The sequence below is a fragment of the Eurosta solidaginis genome, chromosome 1 (genome assembly GCF_040869045.1).
Source record: "Eurosta solidaginis isolate ZX-2024a chromosome 1, ASM4086904v1, whole genome shotgun sequence".
NCBI lineage: Eukaryota > Metazoa > Arthropoda > Insecta > Diptera > Tephritidae > Eurosta > Eurosta solidaginis.
The window spans coordinates 300,110,877-300,135,874 of record NC_090319.1 but is presented as its reverse complement, the minus strand read 5'-3'; the positions used below and the strand labels follow the sequence as shown (position 1 = coordinate 300,135,874).

The following is a 24,998-nucleotide window of genomic DNA, read 5'->3' as shown; positions in this document are numbered from 1 at the left end:
TTTATACATAAAGAAAAATTCTGACGTGTATATGAAAATCGCCGATACATGTGTATTTTTATTTTTTTCCCCCTTTCCGAAAAAGTATATTTGGTTCATAGGACAGAATGTGTGTAACGCGGTGTAATCAAACGAAATTCGTTGCCCTGTAGTTCTGCAGGTTTGCCACTAGGCGTGAGAATTCTCATACCCGTTGTGGCAGCGGCAACCCCTTTCTACACACATTATTTGCCCTGCCAACATTGGCATGCCCTTGCAGCCTCCACACACTGCAGACTTTAGGGTACAATTTTTCTTAACATCCCTCACGTAGTGAGAAATATCCACCGAAGAGACTTGATAATGGGCATGGAAATAGGGCCATGAGAAAGTAATTATCGAATTGAGTATCCTTCTAGTGTTGGAAACACAGGGTAGGGAAGGACCCAAAGAAATTAGTAATAGGTTAGGTTAGGTTGAACTGGCCGGTCCATGAGGACCTCACATAGACTGAATGAGTCCGTAGTGTTACCAGAAGTTTGTTTTAACGACCGAACTGAAAAACCTTATCAAGAACCAGGACCTACGTTATAAAATAACTCCGTCCTCTTGGCAAATACTAGAGGCTTCCTAGGACTTAAGCCACTTGCTGCTTGTAGATCTGACCGCTGTATCACTCCTAATAGCTGGAGTCTTATAGCGTTTTCTTTTCTGGCAAAAGTGTTACGCTTTCTGTACGCCGCGCAAGGGTTGTAAATATATTTTGTTCTATTCTAAAAAGCAGGTAACGCCTTTACGGGGTATTTCGTTCTTTTGTGAAAATTGTTGCCTGCTCGCAACGCAAAAGCGTTACACGTTTACCCTGCATAAAATGGCGGTGTGGCAGTGCAACTCTGCTAAACTAGCTGATTGTGACAATTTATTTTCGTAACTTCACATATTTTTAGGCGAAGAAAATTGAAATGAAGGAAATAATTGCTAATGAATTTTTATTATCATTGACAGCGCGTTTGTGAAAATCAGCTAATACACGGGGTAGCCATTTATGTTATTTGCATGCACTATAAATGTTGAAAATTTACTTAGAGAACAATTTATTTCAGAAAAGTAAACGCTATTAGCCTGTCAAGCGCAGGACACGAGCACAGAACATGCTCGATCGTTTTCTCCTCCAGCCCGCACTTCCTACATCTGCTATCACTGACCAAGCCTAATTTAAAAGCATGTGACGCCAGAAGGCAGTGTCCAGTCAGCATACTCTTCATGAGTCTACAGTCCTCTCTTTTTAATGATAGAAGCAACTTTGTTAGCCTAAGGTTGTAAGTCATATACATAATCTTCAACACTTTACAGCCCCGCGCTTGAACCCACGCCTTTCCTGCTTGGTCGATCACGTGCACCTCTCGCCTTCGCTTAATCTCGCCCAGTCTAATTGGGACGTCTACGGAGCAATCTTTAAGGGATGCGCCCTTTTTAGCTAGTTCGTCCGCTTTTTCATTCCCATCTATTCCCAAATGCCCTGGGACCCAATATAGATGTATGCTTCTCCCTGTCCCGATTCTCTCCAGAGAGTGTTTACACTCTTACACGCATTTAGATGCTGTGCTATGCGAGATTATTGCCTTAATTGCTGCTTGACTGTCAATATAAAAGTTAACACGGTTGCAGCTTAAGCTATTCTCTTCCAGGGTTTCTACTGCTTTGGTTACGGCTAATATCTCCGCTTGGAAAACGCTACAGTAATCCGGCAGCCTGTAGAATCTGTTAATTTCCGGATCAGCACAGTATACCGCAGACCCTACTCCTTCCACTACTTTCGAACCATCTGTGTACACATGTATCGCCATTTGAGCACCCTTGCGCCAACCGTCCACCTCTATTGTGGCCTTAAGATCGTCCTCGAAGCGCAGATAGGGAATCAGGTAGTCTGTTCGTCTTGTGATTGATGACGCTATACTACTATGACCGTATGGTCGCCGCTCAAGCTGCCCCGAGGCACTAAAGACATTCATTTAGTAATAACTTTAAATAAAACAAATATTTAAAACAAATTTATTTTTGGCAGCAATGTAGCGTTGCCCGATACACGGATGTAATTTAAGTTTACCGGCCTTGTTCTGTGCATTTCGGAGAATCCCAAAAAATTGAAATATAATTCATGACAATTTGGAAAGTAATTTCAGGGCTTTATAACATAGGCGGAGAAAATTTGCGGCAGCTCAATATTGCAAATACTCCGTTAACTAAGTAAAATTTATGCCGCTTTGTCATGTTGTTATGAGTCAGCCATCATTTCTATGCTCTACTTCAGTTTTTCTTTTTTAATAAAGTTGTAATTTTTATTGGTTCTATTATATAGGGATGCAAAAAACCACGACCCTTGATATACACTGCCGCTCATCTGAATAGGTACTACGATTCTCGTAGTTTAGAATGTGTATTACACCCACTGGAAACGTTCCAAGGATCGAGGTCCTCATGGACCTCATAAAGAATTATTGAGTCCACATGTTACCATGTGTTTACCAAAAGTTTGACTAACGACCAAACGGAATACCTTATTAAAAACCAGAACCTATGTAATAAAATAATTCCGTCCGGTGTGATAGGCGGAGCGCGCTACCACCACACCGCGGCGACGTATATCATCATGATGTTCACACAACAACAACGAATACGCTTCAAGTAGTCCGATCACATATGTTATAATCCGAAAAGCATGTTTTGAAATGACGAAACGATACCGAAATATTCGCGAAATTATTTGAAAACAGTCCCAAAATGATCCTCAAAATATGTTTCAGAATGATCAGAAAACCATCCCTACATGATTCTTTAAGGCAAACTCGAAATGACCCCGAAAATAGCAATTGTTTGAAGATTGTCCCGAAATAAAATGATCTCGAAGTAGTGCCTAAATTCCTATGGTTCCATAGTCTGATGGGAAGCTCTTAGTAAGAGCTACAATCTCACCAGCCTGCAAAAAGTCCAGCGCACTGCGTGTGTTGTGGCCATACGGGCCGGACGCACTTGCCCCAAAGCTGCTTTAGACCCCATTTTGCACCTGCACCCACTTTGTACATCGTCACAAACCGCACTGAGAGTCAGGGAGTCTGGGTGTTGGAAGGATACTCAGCAAGGGCATAGTAGTATCCTAAAGAAACTTCCGGATGGTACATGTAGTACCGAGACAGATTACTACCCTCGCAAACTGAAGTTTGAGTACGGTTGTAATACCGCCATTCCAAGCAGGAACGAGTGGAAAAGAAACCCGGGCATAAGGGTCGACGACATCCAAATCTATACTGACGGCTCCAAGATGGAATCGGGAGTGGGGGCCGGGGTCTACTATGAGTCCCTAGATTTGTTTGCATCAAGCAGAAATTCTCGCGATTTGGCACGCCTGCAAATCACTGGAGGGCTTGAATGCAGCTGGTAAAGTTTGCATCCTGTCGGATAGCCAAGCGCTTTCCTCGCCACAAACTAAAGCAAAATTAGTGTGAGCTTGTAAGCGACTCATATCCCAGTTATCCACCAATATAGAACTATGCGTTATCTGGATCCCGGGTCATAGGAGGATAGAGGGTAACGAGAAGGACGACGAGCTGGCACGCAGGGGCTCATCGGAGATGAGCGAGGAAACAAGCAGTGTCGAAGTAGGCACTGATAGCAGTCTGCACCGGTCATTGGGCAGTAGGTACGCATGCGGAAAAGAGGGGCATCCCGTATAACGACTACTGCAGAAGCTGCAAAGATCCAAATGCCAGGGAGACAGAAGAACACTTTATGTGTAACTGCCCGGCTCTAGCTAGAGTCCGACTAAGGTTCCTTGGAACCCCGTTTCTAGATGATCCCAGAGGTTTATTTGTGATAGCAATCCCGAATATTCTTAATTTTATCAACAACTCTGGCTGGTTGTAGTACATTGACCGTAACATTCCGTAGGTTTTAGGCGACTTACATGCCATCAAAATGGCTTTAAATTGCTACTTGGGCGACCAGGGTCGCAGCCATCTGTCAGCAGCCCGAAAAATTATTTTTATTTTTTTTTGCAAAAAATAGTTAAAATGGAAAGCCGCCGTTTCCTTCTTAACTATAAATACAATCAAAATGAAATTCATTCGCAACTACCCATAGCTGTTGCACCTCACCAAATATGTGCCTATTTTCGAAAACGCCATATTATCTTTTGTAGCAAATGCAGCGAATATAAATTTTGAATTTTTTCTTGTTTTTCTATTTTTCGTAAATTATTGAAAATAATTTATTTTTGATTGTCATTTGTTACATTGACAATAAAATTTCGAAGCACCGAGCAAAACCGACTGGATTTTTCACTCGATTAGGCATTCAATAAAGCAATAATGAGACAATTAAGATTTTGTATTTTGTATGGAAGATTGAGTTCGATTAGGGCTTTAATGTAGAAAACTTTACTAATTATTTCATTAAGCCTCTGTGTGAAATTGGCATTACGCTGCTATCTGTCCTATTTCTGATAGCAAGCACTTTTGAAGATCTTCAGATGTGCGGCAATGTAAATGCTACTTTGCCCATACTGGGATTTCAACTACACCACTAATTAAATAAAAACGATTAATGGACTTTTTTACATTCACATTGTTAATTGTATCTAATTAGTTATGTACATTAAAAATATTTTCCATACACAACTTTTTCACCAATCAACTATTTTCTTGATATATTTCGTATAGCATACTTTCAGGATCACTTCGGCAAAATTAATACTTTTTTTCATTACCTCCGAATACAATGCGCGTGTTAAGTGCCAAAATTAATCAAACAGAATAATTAAACTGAATAGAAAAACAATAATATTTAATTCTTTGCATCGCCATATAAAATAATTAACAACATTATAAAACAAGTGTATTTAAAAAAAACTTACTCCTTTGACTTTTCCACATATTTTCGTGATTCGGAAATGGTTGAATCGATTTTACTTAAAAATTCATTTATACATTTACGATTCTCCTCTTCCGGTGTCATGGTGACCACTGAATCAAGCGATTTACTTTGTTTACTACTATTGTTGCTGTGATTATTTAACGCAACATCATCTTGACTATTTTGCACTAATAATTCACCGGCAATTGAATATGGGCGTGCTGGCAGAGTGGTGGATGGACGTGTATTGTATGGTGTGTCATTGCTAGCTTTTGGTGATGCAGCTGCAGCAAATACTCCAAGTGGATCTGCATTAGCATTGTCAGCGTTTGTTATATTCACATTTGTATTGACTTCACTTCCTGTGTTTATATTATTTTGTAGTTCTGTAAAATCATAATTAATTTCTAATGGATTATTTTCATCGGATTTGGGATAATATGGTGATGACCTATCCACCGGCACTAACAAAAATTGCTTTAAAAATAGACTGTCTGAGGCGAAGAGACGATTAGCGCGTCGTATTTGTTCCGTCTGCAAAGATAAACCAAAATGAAAATCGATTGATCATTAAATTGTATCAATTATAGGTAGTTAGTAGCAGTATATTGAAGTGTCACATACATAGATTGAGATAAATAAATGCATTTGATTGATAGAAAACCATCAGTTTTTAAACGGTTTTATTTAGCTTGACTTGACAGGCTGGTTGGCACGAATTTTGTCATTGAAATTTAAGTAACTTCCCTATAAGCTACAAGCTTGAAACTTGGAATAGAGTTCAGAACCCGATGAAAATGCAATAATAAGAAAAAAATCGCCGCTAGGTGGCGCAAGGATCGAGATATTCACAAAAATCCTATTTGTGGTCCGATTTGGCTCATATTTGGAACACATAATACATACAAGAATAGAAAGCGAGCTATGAAAAAGAATCGCCGCTAGGGGCGCAAGGATCGAGATATTCACAAAAATCGTATTTGTGGTCCGATTTGGCTCATATTTGGAACACATAATACATACAAGAATAGAAAGCGGTATATGTAAAAATCGCCGCTAGGTGGCGCAAAGATCGAGATATTCAAAAAAATCGTATTTGTGGTCCGATTTGGTCCATATTTGGAACACATAATACATACATGAATAGAAAGCGACCTATGATGTCCGATTTGGCTCATATTTGGAACAAATATTACATACAGTCCGGTAGAAGTGACATCAAAATACTTTATGTAAGTATTGTTTTCAATAAAACCGTTTAACTTAAAATTTTTTTAAAAATTATTTTTTATATTAACTTTGATTGGATAACGTTTGGTTGTACAGGTATAAAGGAATCGAGATAGATATAGGCTTCCATATATCAAAATCATCAGTATCGAAAAAAAATTTGATTGAGCCATGTCCGTCCGTCCGTCCGTATGTCCGTTAACACGATAACTTGAGTAAATTCTGAGGTATCTTGATGATATATGGTATGTAGGTTCCTGGGCATTCATCTCAGATCGCTATTTAAAATGAACGATATCGGACTATAACCACGCCCACTTTTTCGATATCGGAAATTTCGAAAAATCGAAAAAGCGCGATAATTCATTACCAAAGTCGGATAAAGCGATGCAACTTGGTAGGTGGGTTGAAAATTAGTAAAATTTTGGGCAATGGACGTGGCACCGCCCACTTTTAAAAGAAGGTAATTTCAAAGTTTTGCAAGCTGTAATTTGGCAGTCGTTGAAGATATCATGATGAAAAATGGCAGGAACATTGCTCCTATTACTATATGTGTGCTTAATTAAAATTAGCAAAATCGGATGAAGAACACGCCCACTTTAAAAAAAAAATTTAAGTTAAATTTTAACATAAAATTGAATATCTTTACAGTATATAAGTAAATTATGTCAACATTCAACTCCAGTAATGATATCGTGCAACAAAATACAAAAATAAAAGAAATTTTAAAAATGGGCGTGGCTCCGCCCTTTTTCATTTAATTTGTCTAGAATACTTTTAATGGCATGCCATTGCAGCGACTGAATTGAAAGACGAGAAGCTCGCGAGTATTACGAGTATTTCGAGATTCGAGAATCCCGCGAGAAGCGATGTCTCGTTAAAAAATAAAATATTGTGAACAAAATTATATGTATAATAAATATGTTTTGAGTTAAATGTCATTGGAAAGCAATATAATAAAAAAAATCACAAGTAAAAAATCCAAGTGTATAAATACTGTCCATAAAGCAATTAAGTTTATGTCGAGAAGCTCGCGAGAGTTACGAGTACTTCGAGAAACGAGAATCTCGCGAGAAGTCGAGTTCTCGATTTCTCGGGTCTGGAAAATCCCGCTTGTATTAAAGCAGAAATCGTAAGCTCTAATTAAAGTTCATAGGCATGACGTAGCTGAATGCGTTTAAATTCATATCTTTTGTATATTTTCAGTGTTTAAGCGGTTTCTTGACATACGCCCTCTTTAATGGCCGCTTTTTTATATCTCCATACAAAATTTAAGCGGAAACGCATATACGCATAAAAAATGCCCAATGATTTTGCTGAGATACGTCCTCTTATACCTATATGACACTACTTTATTTTCGTGTATTTTTTCTTGTATTTCATATTCAATTTTTTATCGCACTAACTCCTAATACGGCTTCAGTACTGGTGTAAGTGTGTAAACTATATTTCAAAAAACTAACGAAATACAAGGAAAATACAATTTAGGAATTCATGAGTTTAACACCGGCTTATAATAATTGAATTTCTCTTAAAAAACATAATAATTGAAATTCAATTATTATAAGTCGGTGTTAAGCTCATGAATTCTTAAATATAAGTATAAACTGAACACACCATTAAACGAAAATACAATCTAGTTCATTAAAAACAAACGAGCCAGTTTGTATTTCGATAGGTTTTTTTGACATTCGGCCGCTTTTTCATTATTTTTTTCCGTCACATGAAAATTTTGTTTTTTGTTTGAAAATTTGGTGCAAAAAAACAGCTAAAATCAACATTCTTGTGAAAAAAGTGAACCATTAGAGACCGAAATAATTTTCGCGTGTTATTTGCATTGTTTTTATTGTTAAAAGTGTTAATGTAAAAATAAAATGTAAAACATAAACAAAAACATGTCAAACTCACTAATTTTTGGGGAATAGTGGTCTCACTTTTTCATGATAGAAATTGTTGTTGTGTTTTGAAGTTCCGATAAAGTTTCGTCAGTTTATTTTAGCTTGGAATCCAAGCAAAAATGAAGTAGTGTCATATATGCTTTAACAAAATTTTTAAGTTACGTTTCTATTAGAACATGTCTATAAACAGATAACAATAGATTAGCTCGTTTTTATACTGAAACAAGTTAAGAAGTAATGTAAAAACAGCTTCTATTTTCCTTTTAGTTAGCTTTTTTTCCTGCAGGGTAGTCACTCAAAAAGCGAGTACAACTGTAAAGTGGTGTGATCAATTTGCGTTGAGGTGCTAAGTAAAAATATATTCATTCATTAATTGGCGCTTAACCACTTTGACAGTTTTTGCCGTTACATAGCAAAGTACGCTAGTGAAGTGGAGTGTTCTAAGCGATAACTGACACGAATAGAGAGCAGCAAGGCAGATCAGGCCCACCTGTTTCGGGTATATAAGGGAACGTTGACTGCTCCCTAGCATGGATGAAAATATATTTATTTAGATCAGTACAGAATTTGTAAAATATTAAATTCAATCAATTCTTACGGGTATTTAAAAATTTAATTTCATTATACTCAGATGTAAAGGCTACCTTTAATTGAATTTGGAGTAAGAAATATTCGAAAATGATATTAACAGAATTTACACATAGTCTAAGAGCCCGTGACTGCCTGACCTTTGTCATTTTATAGAAGTTGAAATTTCGTCAGTGCATACTTCCAACTGAAGCAGGATCGTTGGTCTATTATAAAACTTGAGTCATAGTGGCTTTAACAGATATCCTGCAAAAATTTTGCAGAAAACTAGACCTTTCTTTTGTGATTTTATAAAGACTGATTTTCATATATGGTGTTCGTCACGATATAAGAAGCCACTAGCCTTATTGCCAAAAAATTTCCATAGTGGCTTTGATTAGCCAGACAATACAATATCGACCAAATTTTAGACCAAGGGTGAGGTTTTTTGTAACGATATTCCTTCATCCTTTTTCAAATAAGGCAAAATAACCATGTAGGAAAATTAACCTAGGGTAGCTCTGGAATGTGTTTGTATGACATGGGTTTCAAATGAAAGGTATTAAAGAGTATTTTAAAAGGGAGTGGGCCTTAGTCTTATAGGTGGAGGCCTTTTCGAGATATCGCCAAAAAGGTGGACCAGGGTGACTCTAGCATGTGTTTGTACGATATGGCCCTTAGTTGTATATGTGAAGGCGTTTTCGAGATATCGACCAAAATGTGGGCCAGGGTGACCTAGAACATCATCTGTCGGGTACCGCTAATTTATTTATATATGTAATACCACGAACAGCATTCCTGCCATGATTCCAAGGGCTTTTGATTTCGCCCTGCAGAACTTTTGAATTTTTTTCTACTTAATATGGTAGGTGTCACACCCATTTTACAAAGTTTTTTCTAAAGTTATATTTTGCGTCAAAAAACCAATCCTATCACCATGTTTCATCCCTTTTTTCGTATTTGGTATAGAATTATGGAAGTTTTTCCATTTTTCTAAATTTTCGATATCGAAAAAGTGAGCGTGGTCATATTCGGATTTCACCAATTTTTAATACCAAGATAAAGTGAGTTCAGATAAGTACATGAACTAAGTTTGGTAAAGATATATCGGTTTTTGCTCAAATTACCGGCCAAGAGAAAACGAAAAACAGAAACACAGAAAACAGTTATCGTCATAGAAGCTAGGCACTTACCAAATTTCACACGGATTGTTAAATTTTTGCTCGACTTATGGCATTAAAAGTATTCTATACAAATTAAATGAAAAAGGGCGGAGCCACGCCCATTTTGAAATTTTCTTTTATTTTTGTATTTTGTTGCACCATATCATTACTGGAGTTGAATGTTGACATAATTTACTTATATACTGTAAAGATATTAAATCGTTTGTTAAAATTTGACTTAAAAAAAATGTTTTTAAAGTGGGCGTGGTCGTTCTCCAATTTTGCTAATTTTTATTAAGCATACATATAGTAATAGTAGTAAAGTTACTGCCAAATTTCATTATGATATCTTCAACGACTTCCAAATTACAGCTTGCAAAACTTTTAAATTACCTTCTTTTAAAAGTGGGCGGTGCCACGTCCATTGTCCAAAATTTTACTAATTTTCTATTTTGCGTCATAAGGTGAACTCATCTACCAAGTTTCATCGCTTTATCCGTCTTTGGTAATGAATTATCCCACTTTTTCGGTTCGAATAAAATTAATATACTCTGTTAGCTCTGCTCAGCTGAGTATAAAAAGGCAATACTTAGAAACAATTTACAAAGCGTACAGCGGGGCATTCATATGGTGAAGTATGAAGTATGAATGTTGGACATTTCGAGTTCAATACTCAGTTTCCGAAAAGCTAGCTCAAGAAGAAGTGAAACTCAAAAACATGTTGTTGTTGTGTTAACCGTGCTTTGCCCCATTCACTGGGTGCGACCACGCATAAATTGTCATCAAACTCCTCTAAGGGGAGTCCAAAGAAACTAGCAGTTTAGACAGAGATGAACCATAGGGAAGTGATGTTCGAGGCGGACACATCGCACGCAGAAGTTACATCGGGGTTGATTCTGGACAAGTAAGGGTTTAACCTGTTACAATATTCAGAATGAAGTCACGTGTCTGCCGTGGTAGTGTGGTTTCTTCTTCTGCAAGGGTAGGATAATGCATATTGATAACGGCAAAGTGTTTACCGATTCTGTGTGGATTTTGCCTAGGGCGTCGTTATGCTTGTCTGGATCAAAGGGCTGTGTTGGCAGGTGTCGGATCTCATCATAGCGGTTTTGGAGATGTTCCTTTAACCCTCTTGAACGCGAGGCTAGATCAAGCAGTTGTTTGCTAGGGTGTCCTGGTTTGTGACAATAAAGCAAAAACTGCCTGGTCAGCATAATTCATCTCTAATATCAATAACAAAAACAATTGTATAAAGCAATATGAGCCTGGCTCGCTAAATAAAGACAATGTCAAAACTCGCAGTTTTGTAAAGTGGCAAATGTTTTGACCATCACTGTACATATGAACATATTCAGTGAATGATCGATGCATTGTTGTCAGCATGTATTTTAATAATATTAAATAAAAAAGAAGTTATTGATTGTTATTGAAAATGGATTTAAATGATTGCCCATATGTGGTTATGCGAATTAAAGATGCACACATACATATGTACACATAATATATATTTGATTAAATGTATAAGTAATGATTGATCGCCGCAGCAATTAACGATCTCTGATATTTTTTTGAGACATCCACAATTGGTTAAAAGATAATGCATTGAAATTTGTAAAAATTGTAACGAATTTAGGGAAATTCCGCTTTTTCCACCTTCTGCTAGCGTTCCAATCGCTAAACTGTTGAATAAATAACTCTAATATTCAATAATGCAAAATAGTCAGTGGCGGATTTACAGGGGGGGGTTTTCGGGTTAAAATTCTGGCCATCAACTCGCCTTCTACACATTTTGACTTCCATTGCAAACTCGGTTTTGGAGCAATTCACAACACTTTCATAAAATTCATACAGTTTATTGCATTTTTCAGCGTTGTATTCATTTTTGGGGAACAAAACACCGAAATTTTCGAAAATTAGTTGGTGTTTCATGCAACGGCTCTTGATATGAGTTATAAATGTATCAAAGAATGGAATATAGAATGCGATTCTATAATAATCTTCGACGCTCTCAGTATCAACGTTGCATCTCTTTAATTGATGTTTACTGATGCGTGGTTTCTTGTGTAGCGCAACTCTCTCAAGGGGTTGCCAGCGCATTATATAGCTTATCCAACCCAATTGTCAACCTCACATATCCGTGGCGAATCCTGTTTCATTAACAGCCGAGGCTCTGGCGACCCCGAACTCCTGATGGATCAAGGGGGTGGGAGGGCGGTATGGCCTAGAAGGTTTCATGTCGTCATAACAAATCGTTTCCCGAGATGGTCGGGCTGGTACCTTTATTGTGCTTGTTACCGGAACGTACCGGATCTGCATCCGGCAAAGGACCATCAACAACTCCCCAAGGCCTTCGGAGAGTGTCCTTATCGCTACAACAACAACAGCAACGTTTGTAATTGCACGCTAGAAGTAGCAGCTTGAAACTAAGAAGCTTGTACTGCAGTTTTGTCGTTTTTCCCTCCTGCTATCTTTTCAGAGGCTTCGGATATTGCTGGCTGAAGTTCAATGTAAGTGGATACCTCTTCAAGACATTGGCCCATTTTGTGGGGCACACGCTTTGCAATTTTTGTCTTCGACTTTTTTTATACCCAGCTGTACTTGTACACAGGGTATTATAAATTTGATTGGATAATGGTTGGTTGTACAGGTATAAAGGAATCGAGATAGATATAGACCTCCGAATTTCAAAATCATCAGTATCGAAAAAAAATTTGATTGAGCCATGTCCGTCCGTCCGTCTGTCCGTTAACACGATAACTTGAGTAAATATCGAGATATCTTCACCAAATTTGGTACACGAGCTTATCTGGAACCAGAATAGATTGGTATTGAAAATGAGCGAAACGGATGATAACCACGCGCACTTTTTATATATATAACGTTTTGGAAAAACAAAAAACCTGATTAGAAAGAAAGAACATACATTGTTTTCAGTTTTTTGGTTACTAATAAATAAAAAAAAAAAATTTGGTTACTAATACCGTAAATAAATAAGCCCCACGGTGGTGTGGTGCTAGCGTGCACCGAAGTCCCAGCATTGCAGATGCCGTTCGGACTGGGCGTAAAACATGTAGCTCCTGTCCCACCAATTTGTAGGAAAAAATAAAAGGAGCACGACGTAAATTGCAAGCGAAGCTCGGCCCAAATCTCTTCGGAGTTATGTATATCAATCGCGCCTTGTATTTATTTATTTATTAAGCGCTTTTATTGGTTTCTATTATACAGTTACGTCCTTGGCTTCAGCCTTATTGGCAGCCGAAACACGTAGGGGGCATTCTGTGAAATCATTATGAATTGAGTCATTTGCCGATGAGCGGTAGAGCGACGAACAGATTCATACCATTAGAAGTTTGTATCTATGACTTGTATATACTTAACAGCACGTGATATCTACTGAAATATGTAGCTTCAATTCGGTGTGCCAGTTTTTAAAAAAATTCTTGTATATATGTATGTATGCCCATTTATCACATAGAATGTGGATTTCAAAAGACACTTTGGCTATTAAATATAAACTCATGGACTCGAAAGTTTCACGAAAAAGGCAAAATCAAAAACAACAATGTGCACAACACTAGGCAAACAAAAGAAATTCTAGTCAATTTTATCTTATTTAACTTTACTATTCTATGTAAGTACATATGATGAATTTCATATCAAAACCGATATGCATTGAACCCGACCCCCTCAGATTTTGATGATGATGCATACAGGTACACTTTATCTAGACAAACACAATCTCATTTTTAGAAATTGCATTTTTGAAAAATTGTGGGCGTGGCAAGGTGTCAAAGTTGTGAATAATGCGTGAAAAATTACGGTAATAAGTACTTTTGAGCTGTGATAACTACGGAATGGCTCAAGCGATTTCAAAGATGTTGGAAAAGTATTCAGATCGGCCTTCGAAAACATACACTGTAAACAAATTTTAATACACTGACAAATTTTTTTTTTTTTCTAAAATATAATTATAAACTTGAAAAAAACTTCAAAGGCCAAGCGTTTTAAAATAAAATAATTTTTTTTTAGAAAGGTATACTGTAAACCATATTTCGATGAAAACCCATCTTTTTTAAGTTTTTTAAAAACTAAACTTGGAAAAAATTACAAATATTAAGCATTTGAAAAGAAAAAAAGCTTTCCAGCGAAATAAAAATTCTTACAGTATAGCCTATTTGAATACCTTTCCAATGGTACCAAGATCTTTAAAATCGGTTGAGCCATTCCGTAGTTATCACAGCTCAAAAGTACCTATTACCGTCATTTTTCACAACTTTGACACCTTGCCACGCCCACAATTTTTCAAAAAATGCAATTTCTAAAAACGAGGTGATGTTTGCATAGGAAAAGTGTACCTCTATGCAAAATTTCATCAAAATCTGAGGGGGTCGGGTTCAAAATGTGCCCTTTTTTATAGGTTTTGATATGAAATTCATCATATATATCGTCGCCCGGAAAAATTGATGTCGTATGTGAAATTTGGGCCGAATTGAGTTAATAATGTAGTTATACTAAACTAATCAAGATCTTTCGAATCACCTCATCCGTTTTTCGCTATCTCTTTTAGTTTCAGAGATATTGAGCAGAATTTTGTCGTATGTGCAAGGTCACAAGCGATTTCGTCTAATTTTGTCCCATGTGACAACTAATTTTCACGTACGACAATTCTCCGTATATACTTTGTTCTTTGAACACTCGGTAAAATATTGTCGTAATCACCAATTAACCAACACATAAGACAAACTTTTACAGAAGAGTGGTAACATTTTGTCTTATGTGTCATACAAAACCGCATGATCGCACAATATTTAGTATCGATTACGATGTCGGCGAGTACGGACGAATCATCTGCGCCACTTTTGCCGCCGGAAATTAATGAGTAAGTATAAATTCAAAAATATGCAATACAATTAATTGAAAACATCTAATATTATTACAGTATGGAACGTGAAATACTAAGCGATAGCGATAGTGATTTTTCACCAGATGATGATCAGAAAGATCCGAACTACATTCCAAATACTTCGAAAAAGTCTGCAATAACGCATTATTATGAATCTATTGCTCCGACAATCGATTCAACACCAAATGATGTTGGCAGCCAACTTCGAAATTTGCCGTCACATGCCAGCAATTCTTGTATGTATGTGCCTTTTCTTATTTTAGTTAATTTATCAATATTTATCTTCAGATTACAGCGAGGCTCCAGTAACTAGGAAACGTGAGCGAAATCCCGAACTTTGGAAACAAAATGTGAGAAAAAATTTCGTACAAGAAAGGCAACTTATACTCGATCATTTCTGGAGCCTAGGTCCTACAGAGAAACAGACCTTTTATGCTAATTTTGTAAAACAGGAGGAAGTTAAACGCAGACGATGTGAGACCAAAAGGCAGGACGATCCAAAAAAAAAAGAACAGCTTTAAATTCTATTTGAAATCATGTACCAAAACTGTACAGGTTTGCAAAAGCTTTTTCTTAAACACCTTATCAATATCCGAACGAGTCATCTACAACTATTTTCGCAAACATTATGCAGTAGACAAGAAGGAATCTTTGTCTAAACTACATCATCGTGGGAGAAAACGTACCGAAGAAAGTCGAATAGAGGAAGTAAAGAATCATATTTTGAGCTTCCCTACAGTCGAATCACATTACTGTAGATCCTGCACCTCAAGAAAATATTTGGAGGCCAATTTAAGCATCCAGAAAATGTATGATCTCTATAAAATTTCACTCAATAACCCAGTCAGTTTAGGTATTTACAGGCATGTTTTTAACACATAGTTCAACTTAGGGTTTTATACACCACGTAAGGATGTTTGCGACAAATGTAGTCTCTTTAAAGTAAATAATGCTAAACAAACGGTAGCTTCTGTTCAACTGTATGAGAAACATTTAAATGAAAAAAGATTTACAATAGCTGAACGTGATGCCGATCTCAAGATTATTGACAAAAATACTGCGGTTTTAGTGTATGATCTACAAAATGTATTTTCACTTCCTAAATTATTTGCTTCAAGCTTTTACTATAAAAGAAAGTTGTCTGTATTTAACCTTACTGGTACGCTTATACTACCTGGATGCGAAAAAGTAATATACTGCGCCCTTTGGAACGAAACTTTGAGCGGACGAAGCGGAAACGACATTGCCAGTGCCTTAATTAAAATATTCAATAAAATTTTAGAAGAGCATCCAAATATTAATACCATTATATTATGGAGTGACTCGTGCGTTCCGCAAAACAGGAATCGTATAACTGCGATTGCTTTGCTACAATTCTTACACGATCATCCACATATTATAGAAATTAAGCAAAATTTCAGTGAGCCAGTGCATTCTTGCTTACAACTGGTTGATTGTGTTCACAGCGTAATTGAGAAATACTTACGAAACGTCTAAATTCCTAGTCAACTTACATTATTAAGACTGCTTAAAAATACAAACTTTCCAAATACAAAACTCTGTTTGTTACAAATGACTGATAATGACTTTAAGTGCTATTCTATAAAATCGGAAAATATGAATTTTAAAGATGTACAATTTTTTAAATGCAAATCTCTACTATATTCTGGAAATTATTTGTTCAAAATTGGAACGAAAATTTCATTTGAACATGCAAATTGTTCGTTTACAAATATTCAAAAAAAAAAAAATAATAGATTTTCAAAATCCATAACCATTTGGGAGAAACCCTTTTGTATTTTACCGAAAAAAGCACTTGATGAAAATAAAAAGAAAGACTTAACAAGTGCCATTTCATTCCTGGAAAACCAGGAAGATAAAGATATTTATCAAGCTTTACTTAAATTGTAAGCTACTTATCGCTTTGTTTATTTATTTGTTTAATTGTTTTTGTTACTTTATTTTTGTTTAAAAACTGAATTGTTATATTTATTTATTTGTTTAAGTTGTTTGGTTATGATACTCGTACATTTAGTTTTTTTTTTAACAGAATTTAACTTTTTTTGGAAAGATGTTCACTCTACTGTGCTTTTAATTGCTGTGAATTAATTTATTTACTTTTATGAGAAATAAAATACAATATTTAACTAATTTAAAAAATCTTTAATTTGGTTGAAATTGAGAGCACATTTTGTCGTACGTTATACACATTCCTGCAAGACTGTTGCTAAATATAACGTACGACAAAATTTTACTGAAGAAAATCCTTTATAAATTCCAAAATAATTAACAATATATAACAGAACTAAAACAATTTAAGAACTTCGTGGCCTAGTAGTATTCTCCCAGACTTTGGAGGAAATCTAATGAGGCGTTTTGGAGAAATACAATTCCAAACTTCAAACCTGTTTTCCCAAAAGTATTTTAATGCAACATACGACATCAATTTTTCCGGGCGGCGATATGTAAATGTTTAAACACTGGTACTGAAGAGCACAAACCACAGGGATTCAAGGGGTTGTGTAGCGCAATATATAGCTTCTCCAACCCAATTGTCAACCTCACCTTCGAGCGGCGAATCCCGTTTCACTAACAGACGAGGCTCTGGCGACCCCAAGCTCCTCATGGAACTTGGGGTGGGGAGGGAGGGATGGCCTGAAGGTTCAATGTGGCCATATAAATCGTTCCCGAGATGGTCGGGCCAGCACCTTAATGGTGCTGTGTTACCGGAGCGTATCGGATCTGTATCCGACAAAGGACCATCACATCGATAACACTCCCCAAAGCCTTCGGGGAGTAACCTAATCGCTACAACAACAACAACAACAAGCACAAACCACAGCCAGTGAAGCAGGTATTATGAAGATCGATGTCAACTATGGCTAGCCTTAAATTTGTTTAAAAAATCTCAAGTTATTCGTTTTAAACCACAAATTAAAATTAATTTATTTTTCGAGAAATATTGTTATACACAATTTAAGCTAGTTTGAAACAACAATTAAATAATGACTAAATAAATATTACTGGTTTTAAATGCATTTCACACGTCATTCAAAATAACTTGATTGAAAATAAGCAGAAATTAAAATATCAAGTAAAAACGATATCTGTTCTTTTCTGTCTTTGATTTCTTTCAACAAACATGACTTTAGCCGTAGTATTATTGGCGTCTTTACTTAAAATGTTGTTAACATTTGATTTACTTGAATTTCAAAGCAGATGCTTCTATTATCAGTATTATGCAACATATGTGACCCGGTCTATGAAAAGGTGGTTTATGACTCAAAAAAAATTACTACTACTACTAAGAAACTGAAGAAATTCACTGTTTATCTTTAACAGCTGTTTCTCGCAATTTCTTTTTTGAGTCATAAGCCACCTTTTCATAGACCGGGTCACATATATTAAACTTTTAAAATTGACTAGAAATAATATATAAAAACAATTTTTGGCGGGCTTAATAGGGACCTAAGCATCTAAAAGCCTGTAGAGGAGGCCAATAAAGGGTGCCTTGCCTTCCTCTTTTGGCATGGATGGATGTCGAGCTAGAGCAGCTTGTAGTAGATGGCTACGCTTTAGCGGCTTATTTCTGTTTTTGCTTAGACGAAAATAACATTTTGAACGCCCCGTTATTATACCGAACTATCAATAATGCGGTAAATCAATACAATCGACATTAAAGGGATATATTTACCACCTTACTTGACTTATAATAATACCTAGCAACATATCGCTCATTTACTTCAATAGTGTCATAACTCAAAAAACACAATTTTCCAGGAGAGCTATTTCAAGATTTTAACTGCCATATAAAGGCATATTTTCATTTGTATAGCACGTGGTAAATTTTTAAGGAGATTTTTTTATATAACATAGATCATGTTATTGGGTACGTTTATATGTTATTAACTCAAAAGTCATGTTTTTTGAGTTATGACACGATTGAAGTAAATGAGCGATATGTACATACATACTTTTATAAAAAAATTGACTTACCGTACATCCATATTTCAGTGCAATGCCCTGTAGTGTATCCGTCTTTTCAACATCATGCCGTATCAGCGTATCATTATTTCTAAAATTTTGATTACAGCAAGTGCTGCCGTATTTTTTTAGCGTACGCGCTGATTCACGTATAGATTGCTTCTCGTTGAACATCATGTAGTCCGTATCATCCATATCGGGTACAATCTCATGGAACTGAAATATAAGCAGAAAAGTATATTTTATTAGTCATAGATTTGTCTGACACCTTTCATAATGGCCTCAACGTCTATTATCAGAATGTTAGGGGTCTAAATACTAAACTAGTTGATCTTTTTCTCCGTAGTCATGAACTCTGTTATGACGTTTTGGTTTTTACTGAGACATGGTTGAAACCAACTGTGTTTAACTCTGAGATATTAGCAGATTCTTATGAGATCTTTAGAAAAGACCGACGAAACAGAGTTGGTGGAGGCGTGTTAATCGCCGTACATACTAGGTTCTCTGCTGAAGAAGTGTACTTCGATGATTCTTCTGATATTGAAATCCTCTGCGTGCGAGTTAAACTTTTATCTACTTATAAATATTTTGTTGCGTCCTATATTCCGCCCCAGTCAGATATTTCTGTATACTTAATACATTCTTCCCTATTGAAATTTATATTTGCTGTGTCAAGGTCTGTTGATTCTGTCTTAGTGGCTGGCGATTTTAATCTGCCCTTTGTGTCGTGGAATTTTATTGACGGAATGCTAGTTCCCACTGCTTGTAATGTTGTATTCTACGAGTTTTTAAATGATCTTGCAGACATTGGGCTTTATCAACTTAACAGAATTCATAATAAATTCGGCAAATATTTTGATTTGATTTTTTCAGCCGACATATCGAATTGTTCTGTTACTCGATGTGATCCAGTGGTATTGCCTGAGGATGTTTATCAGCCAGCACTTTCAATTTACCTGGATTGTCTTAGCTTACCGGTGCGGAACACTACCGATCCGAATGCGTCTTCGCGCCGGTTTCTGTTTAGAAAGGCCAATTGGTCTTTACTAATCGACGAAGTCTCTAAAATAAAGTGGCCTGAGTACGACGGAGATATTGAAGCGAGCTCCGTCCATTTCACCAACGTTTTACATGCGATATTCCTCAAATGTGTGCCTTTTTCCAAAACATCCTCAGCATCTCCAGCTACTGCTTGGAGCTCTAGAGAACTTAATTATCTAAAAAACAAAAAAACACGCTTCTTCAATCGTTTCAAATTATCTGGCTCTAATAGTGACTATGCTGCATACTCCATCTTGCGCCTTAAGTACAACAGGCTACAGATAAGATGCTATAAGAATTATCTGATGAAGATTAAGCATCGGATTTCTTCCAATCCAAAAACATTTTATTCCTTCGTCAACTCCAAAAGAAAAATTAAAGGGTTTCCTTCTGTAATGAAGTGTGACGATCGGATTTCTAGTATTGACTCCGAGATTGCAAATATGTTTGCTGACTTTTTTAAATCCAATTACTCGACTATCCCTGACTCCCCTCCGGTGGATTATCAATACATGTTACCTTCGCTTAACTCAGTAGGTATCCCATATATTCATACAGATGAGGTACTAAGGTATCTGGAAAGTCTGAAAATTTCCTACTCCAGTGGACCTGATGAAATACCATCTGTTGTGCTGAGAACTTCCCTAAGAAGTGGAAGGAGTCGTTTATAATACCAATTTATAAAAGTGGGAGTAGATCTTGTGTCACAAACTATAGAGGAATAGCCAAACTTTGTGCTATTCCAAAACTATTTGAATCAGTTGTCACAAATCAACTGGCTTTTGCAGTATCTTCGGCAGTGAACTTTTCACAACATGGCTTTTGCAGGGGTAAGTCCATTGTGTCTAACTTGCTGGAGTTCACAACCCTCGTATCCAATAGCTTAAGGACGAACTGCGAAGTTGATGTCATTTACACTGATTTCAGTAAGGCGTTTGATAAAGTTTCCCATTTCTTACTCCTACTAAAACTCGATAGATTGGGTTTTCCATCACGGCTTCTCTCTTGGGTCTCTTCGTACTTGATAGGTAGAAAGCAAACCGTTGTGTTTAACAATTGCTTGTCTGAATTCATCAATGTATCTTCTGGAGTTCCACAGGGCAGTCACCTTGGTCCAGTGTTGTTTCTGCTCTTCATTAATGACCTCCCAAATGTTTTGAAGCGCTGCATACCGCTGATGTACGCTGACGATGTCAAACTGGTTATGCCCATTCGCTCACCTGAACCTGGTTGAGTTGTGTGACGTGAACGTCATGTCACTAAATTTACCGAAGTGCAAGTTTATATGTTTTACGAGGAAATCTTTTAAAACCTATCAGTACATGATAGGTGATTATATCATTAAGCAAGTCACAAACTTTAATGATCTTGGCGTTATAATGGACCCTAAACTGGACTTCAAATTACATATCGAAACGTGTGTGAATAGGGCTAGAGGCACTTTGGCTTTCGTAAAAAGGTGGTCAAAGGAATTCAATGACCCCTATGTCACTAAAACTCTTCTTTTATCATTAGTAAGACCTATATTGGAATATGCTTCCATTATCTAGAACCCGCGTTATCAGGTTCATAGCGATAAATTGGAATCGGTCCAGAAGCAATTTTTGCTCTTTGCTTTAAATCATTTGCCCTGGGATCCATCAAGGAACCTACCGCCCTATTGCAGCCGGTTAAAACTTTTACAGCTGCCTTCACTACAGAGCCGTAGGGAGATGCTTGGCGTTTTATTTATGGTAAAACTATTAAGGGGGGTGATAAACAGTCAATTTCTGCTTGGCGAGGTGATGTTTAATGTCCCTTTTAGACCCTCTCGGTATTTCCAACCGCTATATTTAAATACATGTAGATCGAATTTTCAAATACATGAACCTAACCCAACCGCTATATTTAAATACATGTAGATCGAATTTTCAAATGCATGAACCTCTTCGTTGTCTGTGTTAAGATTTCAATAATCACTGTAATAATATTGATACTTGCGACACACTTTACAGTATAAAAAAATATATACTCACTGCCTTGAACTCATAACTGTTTCAAAATAATATGTTAAACTAAATCTGTTACCTGCTCCAGTTACTTTGGGCGGGTGGCTTGGAATCACGTCCTTTCCAACCCCCCACACATTACAGCCCTACTCATTGTGTGTTAAATATACATCAGCTGCTCGAAATCGCGTCCACTCCGACAGCACTAATAATCAATAAATACTTTGGGCGGGTGGCTTGGAATCACGTCCTTTCCAACCTCCCACACATTACAGCCCTACTCATTGTGTGTTAAATATACATCAGCTGCTGGAAATCACGTCCATTCCGACAGCACTAATAATCAATAATTACTTTGGAATCACGTCCTTTCCAACCTCCCACACATCGCAGCCCTACTAATTGTGTGTTAAATATACATCAGCTGCTCGAAATCACGTCCATTCCGACAGCACTGATAATCAATTCCGTTGCTCCGCATCACAGTCCATCCCGACAACGGATTCAATAATATATGTATATACATATTTTATAATATAATTTTGCTCACTATGTATGCTTGTTAATTTTACACTGTAATCCGCATTTATATTCATTCATTCATTCATATGTAGTCTGATTAATTGTAAAATTTGTAGACTAACAAATAAATAAATTATAAAGAGAATGAAGACCTTAAACTCAATTTGAATATTAACCAATTCATAAATTTTTTATAATCGCTCTCCTAAGAATAATACTTTTGCTAAGAATTAGCTTTTCATGACAGTGTAATACACGTAAGGAAACTGTCTAAGTTATTTTTGATGCAAGTTTTCACATCACATAGCTCAAAAAAATGTCACGTTTTTTCCTTTCTTTTCATGCTACGTGTCAATAATAAGAAATTGTGAGGGCCTAGCAGTTTTAACGTAGCTAAATCAAATCGTTAGCATGACCACAGCGGTAAGTATACCAAATAAATGTGCTGGAACTGTTCGCGCCGGCAAAAGACTGTCACTTTGCCATTTAGTATAGATATAAAGCTTTTGCATTTAAGATATGAACAAAAGTTATTCTTCATCTTCCTTGACATTTGTATCTGCATTTGAAGATAAACTTTTTCTTTCTTTCTCTTTATAAACAAGCTATGGTTGGCTGCCTAGTGTTTGCTGTTTGAATTCTAAAAAAAATGGAGTTAAGTTTTATTACAAATTTCTATATCTCACGTTCTATTGTAAACAGATCCACATCAAAAATTTCATACGTCGAGATTTAATGACACTGCAAAATGGTCCACTAGTGTCATTATGATAACATATATAGAATGCTTACAGGGCGAAAATTTACTACCATACCTGTTAAAAAAATACTCGTATATTAGTCGTGAGAAAAGTTATATCGATAGTTATATAGATAGAAAGTGATCCTTTCGACACGCATATTTTTAAGCAGGGGAAGAGAAGAAATCCACTAAGTTGCGCGGTGCAGTCGGAGGAAGACGTGATGTGCTCCCAATCCGCCGTCTGTTGCCGATTAACAGGGACAACTGCCGTCACTTGTTACCCAACTACCACATTCGCCGAGGCGGTTTAACGCCAATTAATGATGATCATTGTGATATGGAATTTAAGTGGTTGTGTAGGTTGTTAAGGGCTGCCAGCGCACTTTATAGCTTATCCAACCAAATTGTCAACCTAGCCTGGCGAATACTGTTTCTTTGGCAGGGGAGGCTCAGCGACCTCAGGTTCCTCGTGGAACTAACGTGGAATTGAGTGTGGTGAATGGCCTAGAAAATTCAATGTGGTCATATTACATGGTTCGCTCAAACATCGATAACACTCCTTCGGAGTGTCTTTTTTGCTACAACAACAACATGATTATGATATAGTCTTATAAAAAATCTCCTTTTTAAAGTATACAAAAAACATTTCCTGCACTATTCATATCATCGCAAACTTATAATAATGGATGTTGAACAGCTCTTCAGACCCCAGCGGGTTAAGGACTTTGAATATTCAAGCGGTATGAATGATTTTCGTCAGAAGCGACTAAAATCCTCAGAGCCAATGGTTAAATGGGTTCCGAAGAGAAGCAGATTCATATCCGGCAAAGAATATGCTAGTAATGTTCTAAAACTTGTGCCAAATGTGACCAATCTTGGCTTTATCAACAAGAGTAGCTTGACATGCGATGATCACGTAAACTTTTGTCTGCGAAGTTTACAATATATTAAGGAACCTTCGAACTTCAGCGGCGTTTACTCCATCCCATGTTAGGATAAAACTTGCAATACAGCTAATTTTGTCGGTCATATGATACTCCGAGCTGGTATAAAGCAAGCTGAGATCGCTTGCAACCACGTTACGCGCTATGTGTTTGGGTTGGAAAAATTCGACCATATTTCCAATTGGAAAACACGATTACTAGGGTGTGAAATAGCTGACTATACATATACAGAGTACGATATTTTAAATTTACTTAAATACACAGCATGTTTTCCATTTCCCAACACCTTAAGAAAGTTTTTTTACGGACCTTTCAGTTACTTCGAATTGGTTACTTTTATCTTTACATACACAGGTGACGTCATTAAGGCCAACCTACTTCCCGCCCGCTTTGATAACCCCCTTCTGAAGAATGCCAAGGTATTGCACAATTCATATTTATGATCCGATCAATAACTTAATTACATTTTAATATCTAAATATACACAAGCATATGTAGCGGAGGGACTCAACTTATTAAACATACAGCAGCAGTACCTAGTTGACGTGGAGATTCACTTTTGCAAAGCGGTTACAGAGTTACGCTGTAACTCACCTGGTATGTGAGACATGGTTAAACCATGTACTTTATATGATTATGTCGAAAAAATGTATAGCAATCGACACAAAAATTCGTTAGTAAGTGATGGGGTTTTGTTTTTCATGCTGCATATGAAATGTTTTAATTGCAAATAATGCAATGGCGCAATGAAGCTAAACGAATTGTTGAATTCCAATTCCAGCTAACACAATCCGCACAAATCAAAATATGTGCGTACATTTGTTTCTCATTTCTCTGCATCCAAAATGTCAAAACAAAAACAACAAGCAAACAAAAATCTTGTGACCACAACTTTGTGCTATATTCACCTTTTATTTTTCCTTTCTGTTTTGGCGTTTAATATGTTAATCAAAGATGAAATGTTTGAATTTTTGATATAATTTTGCAAATTCTTAAAATATGGTCTGCAACAACATTTAATTAATACATTTTTCCGCACCATAAAGAAAATCCGACCATATCAGCAATGACTTGCCAACTACACTCACAAGCAGTGTTGCCAGGTGATGCAAAAAAAAGAGGCTAGATT

At 36.6% G+C, this 24,998-nt stretch overlaps 2 protein-coding genes across 9 annotated transcripts in view; one reads left to right on the top strand and one right to left on the bottom strand.

Moving 5' to 3' along the window:
• red (LysM peptidoglycan-binding domain-containing protein red) overlaps positions 1 to 24,998 on the bottom strand; it is a 147,716-nt gene that overhangs the window by 10,722 nt on the left and 111,996 nt on the right. For 7 of the 8 annotated variants that reach the window (XM_067761226.1, XM_067761228.1, XM_067761229.1 and 4 more), the window contains 2 exons: positions 18,645 to 18,848; positions 4,889 to 5,421 (listed from right to left, as the gene is read on the bottom strand). In XM_067761226.1, the coding sequence (XP_067617327.1) occupies positions 4,889 to 5,421; positions 18,645 to 18,848 (737 nt within the window). Of the gene's footprint in view, positions 1 to 4,888; positions 5,422 to 18,644; positions 18,849 to 24,777; positions 24,939 to 24,998 lie in introns of those variants that run through there. The other variant, XM_067761233.1, reaches the window with a different exon arrangement.
• Positions 14,422 to 15,728, top strand: LOC137237520 (uncharacterized). The gene is made up of 3 exons (XM_067761235.1): positions 14,422 to 14,624; positions 14,685 to 14,884; positions 14,937 to 15,728. Exons 1-3 carry the CDS (start codon positions 14,539 to 14,541, stop codon positions 15,167 to 15,169), a joined length of 519 nt encoding a protein of 172 aa, XP_067617336.1. The 5' UTR covers positions 14,422 to 14,538; the 3' UTR covers positions 15,170 to 15,728.

Coding starts and splice junctions, on each gene's coding strand:
- LOC137237520 (XM_067761235.1), top strand. CDS start 14,539: ATGATCGCACAATATTTAGTATCGATTACGATGTCGGCGAGTACGGAC. Junction 14,625..14,684: donor TTGCCGCCGGAAATTAATGA/GTAAGTATAAAT, acceptor ATATTATTACAG/TATGGAACGTGAAATACTAA. Junction 14,885..14,936: donor GTCACATGCCAGCAATTCTT/GTATGTATGTGC, acceptor ATTTATCTTCAG/ATTACAGCGAGGCTCCAGTA.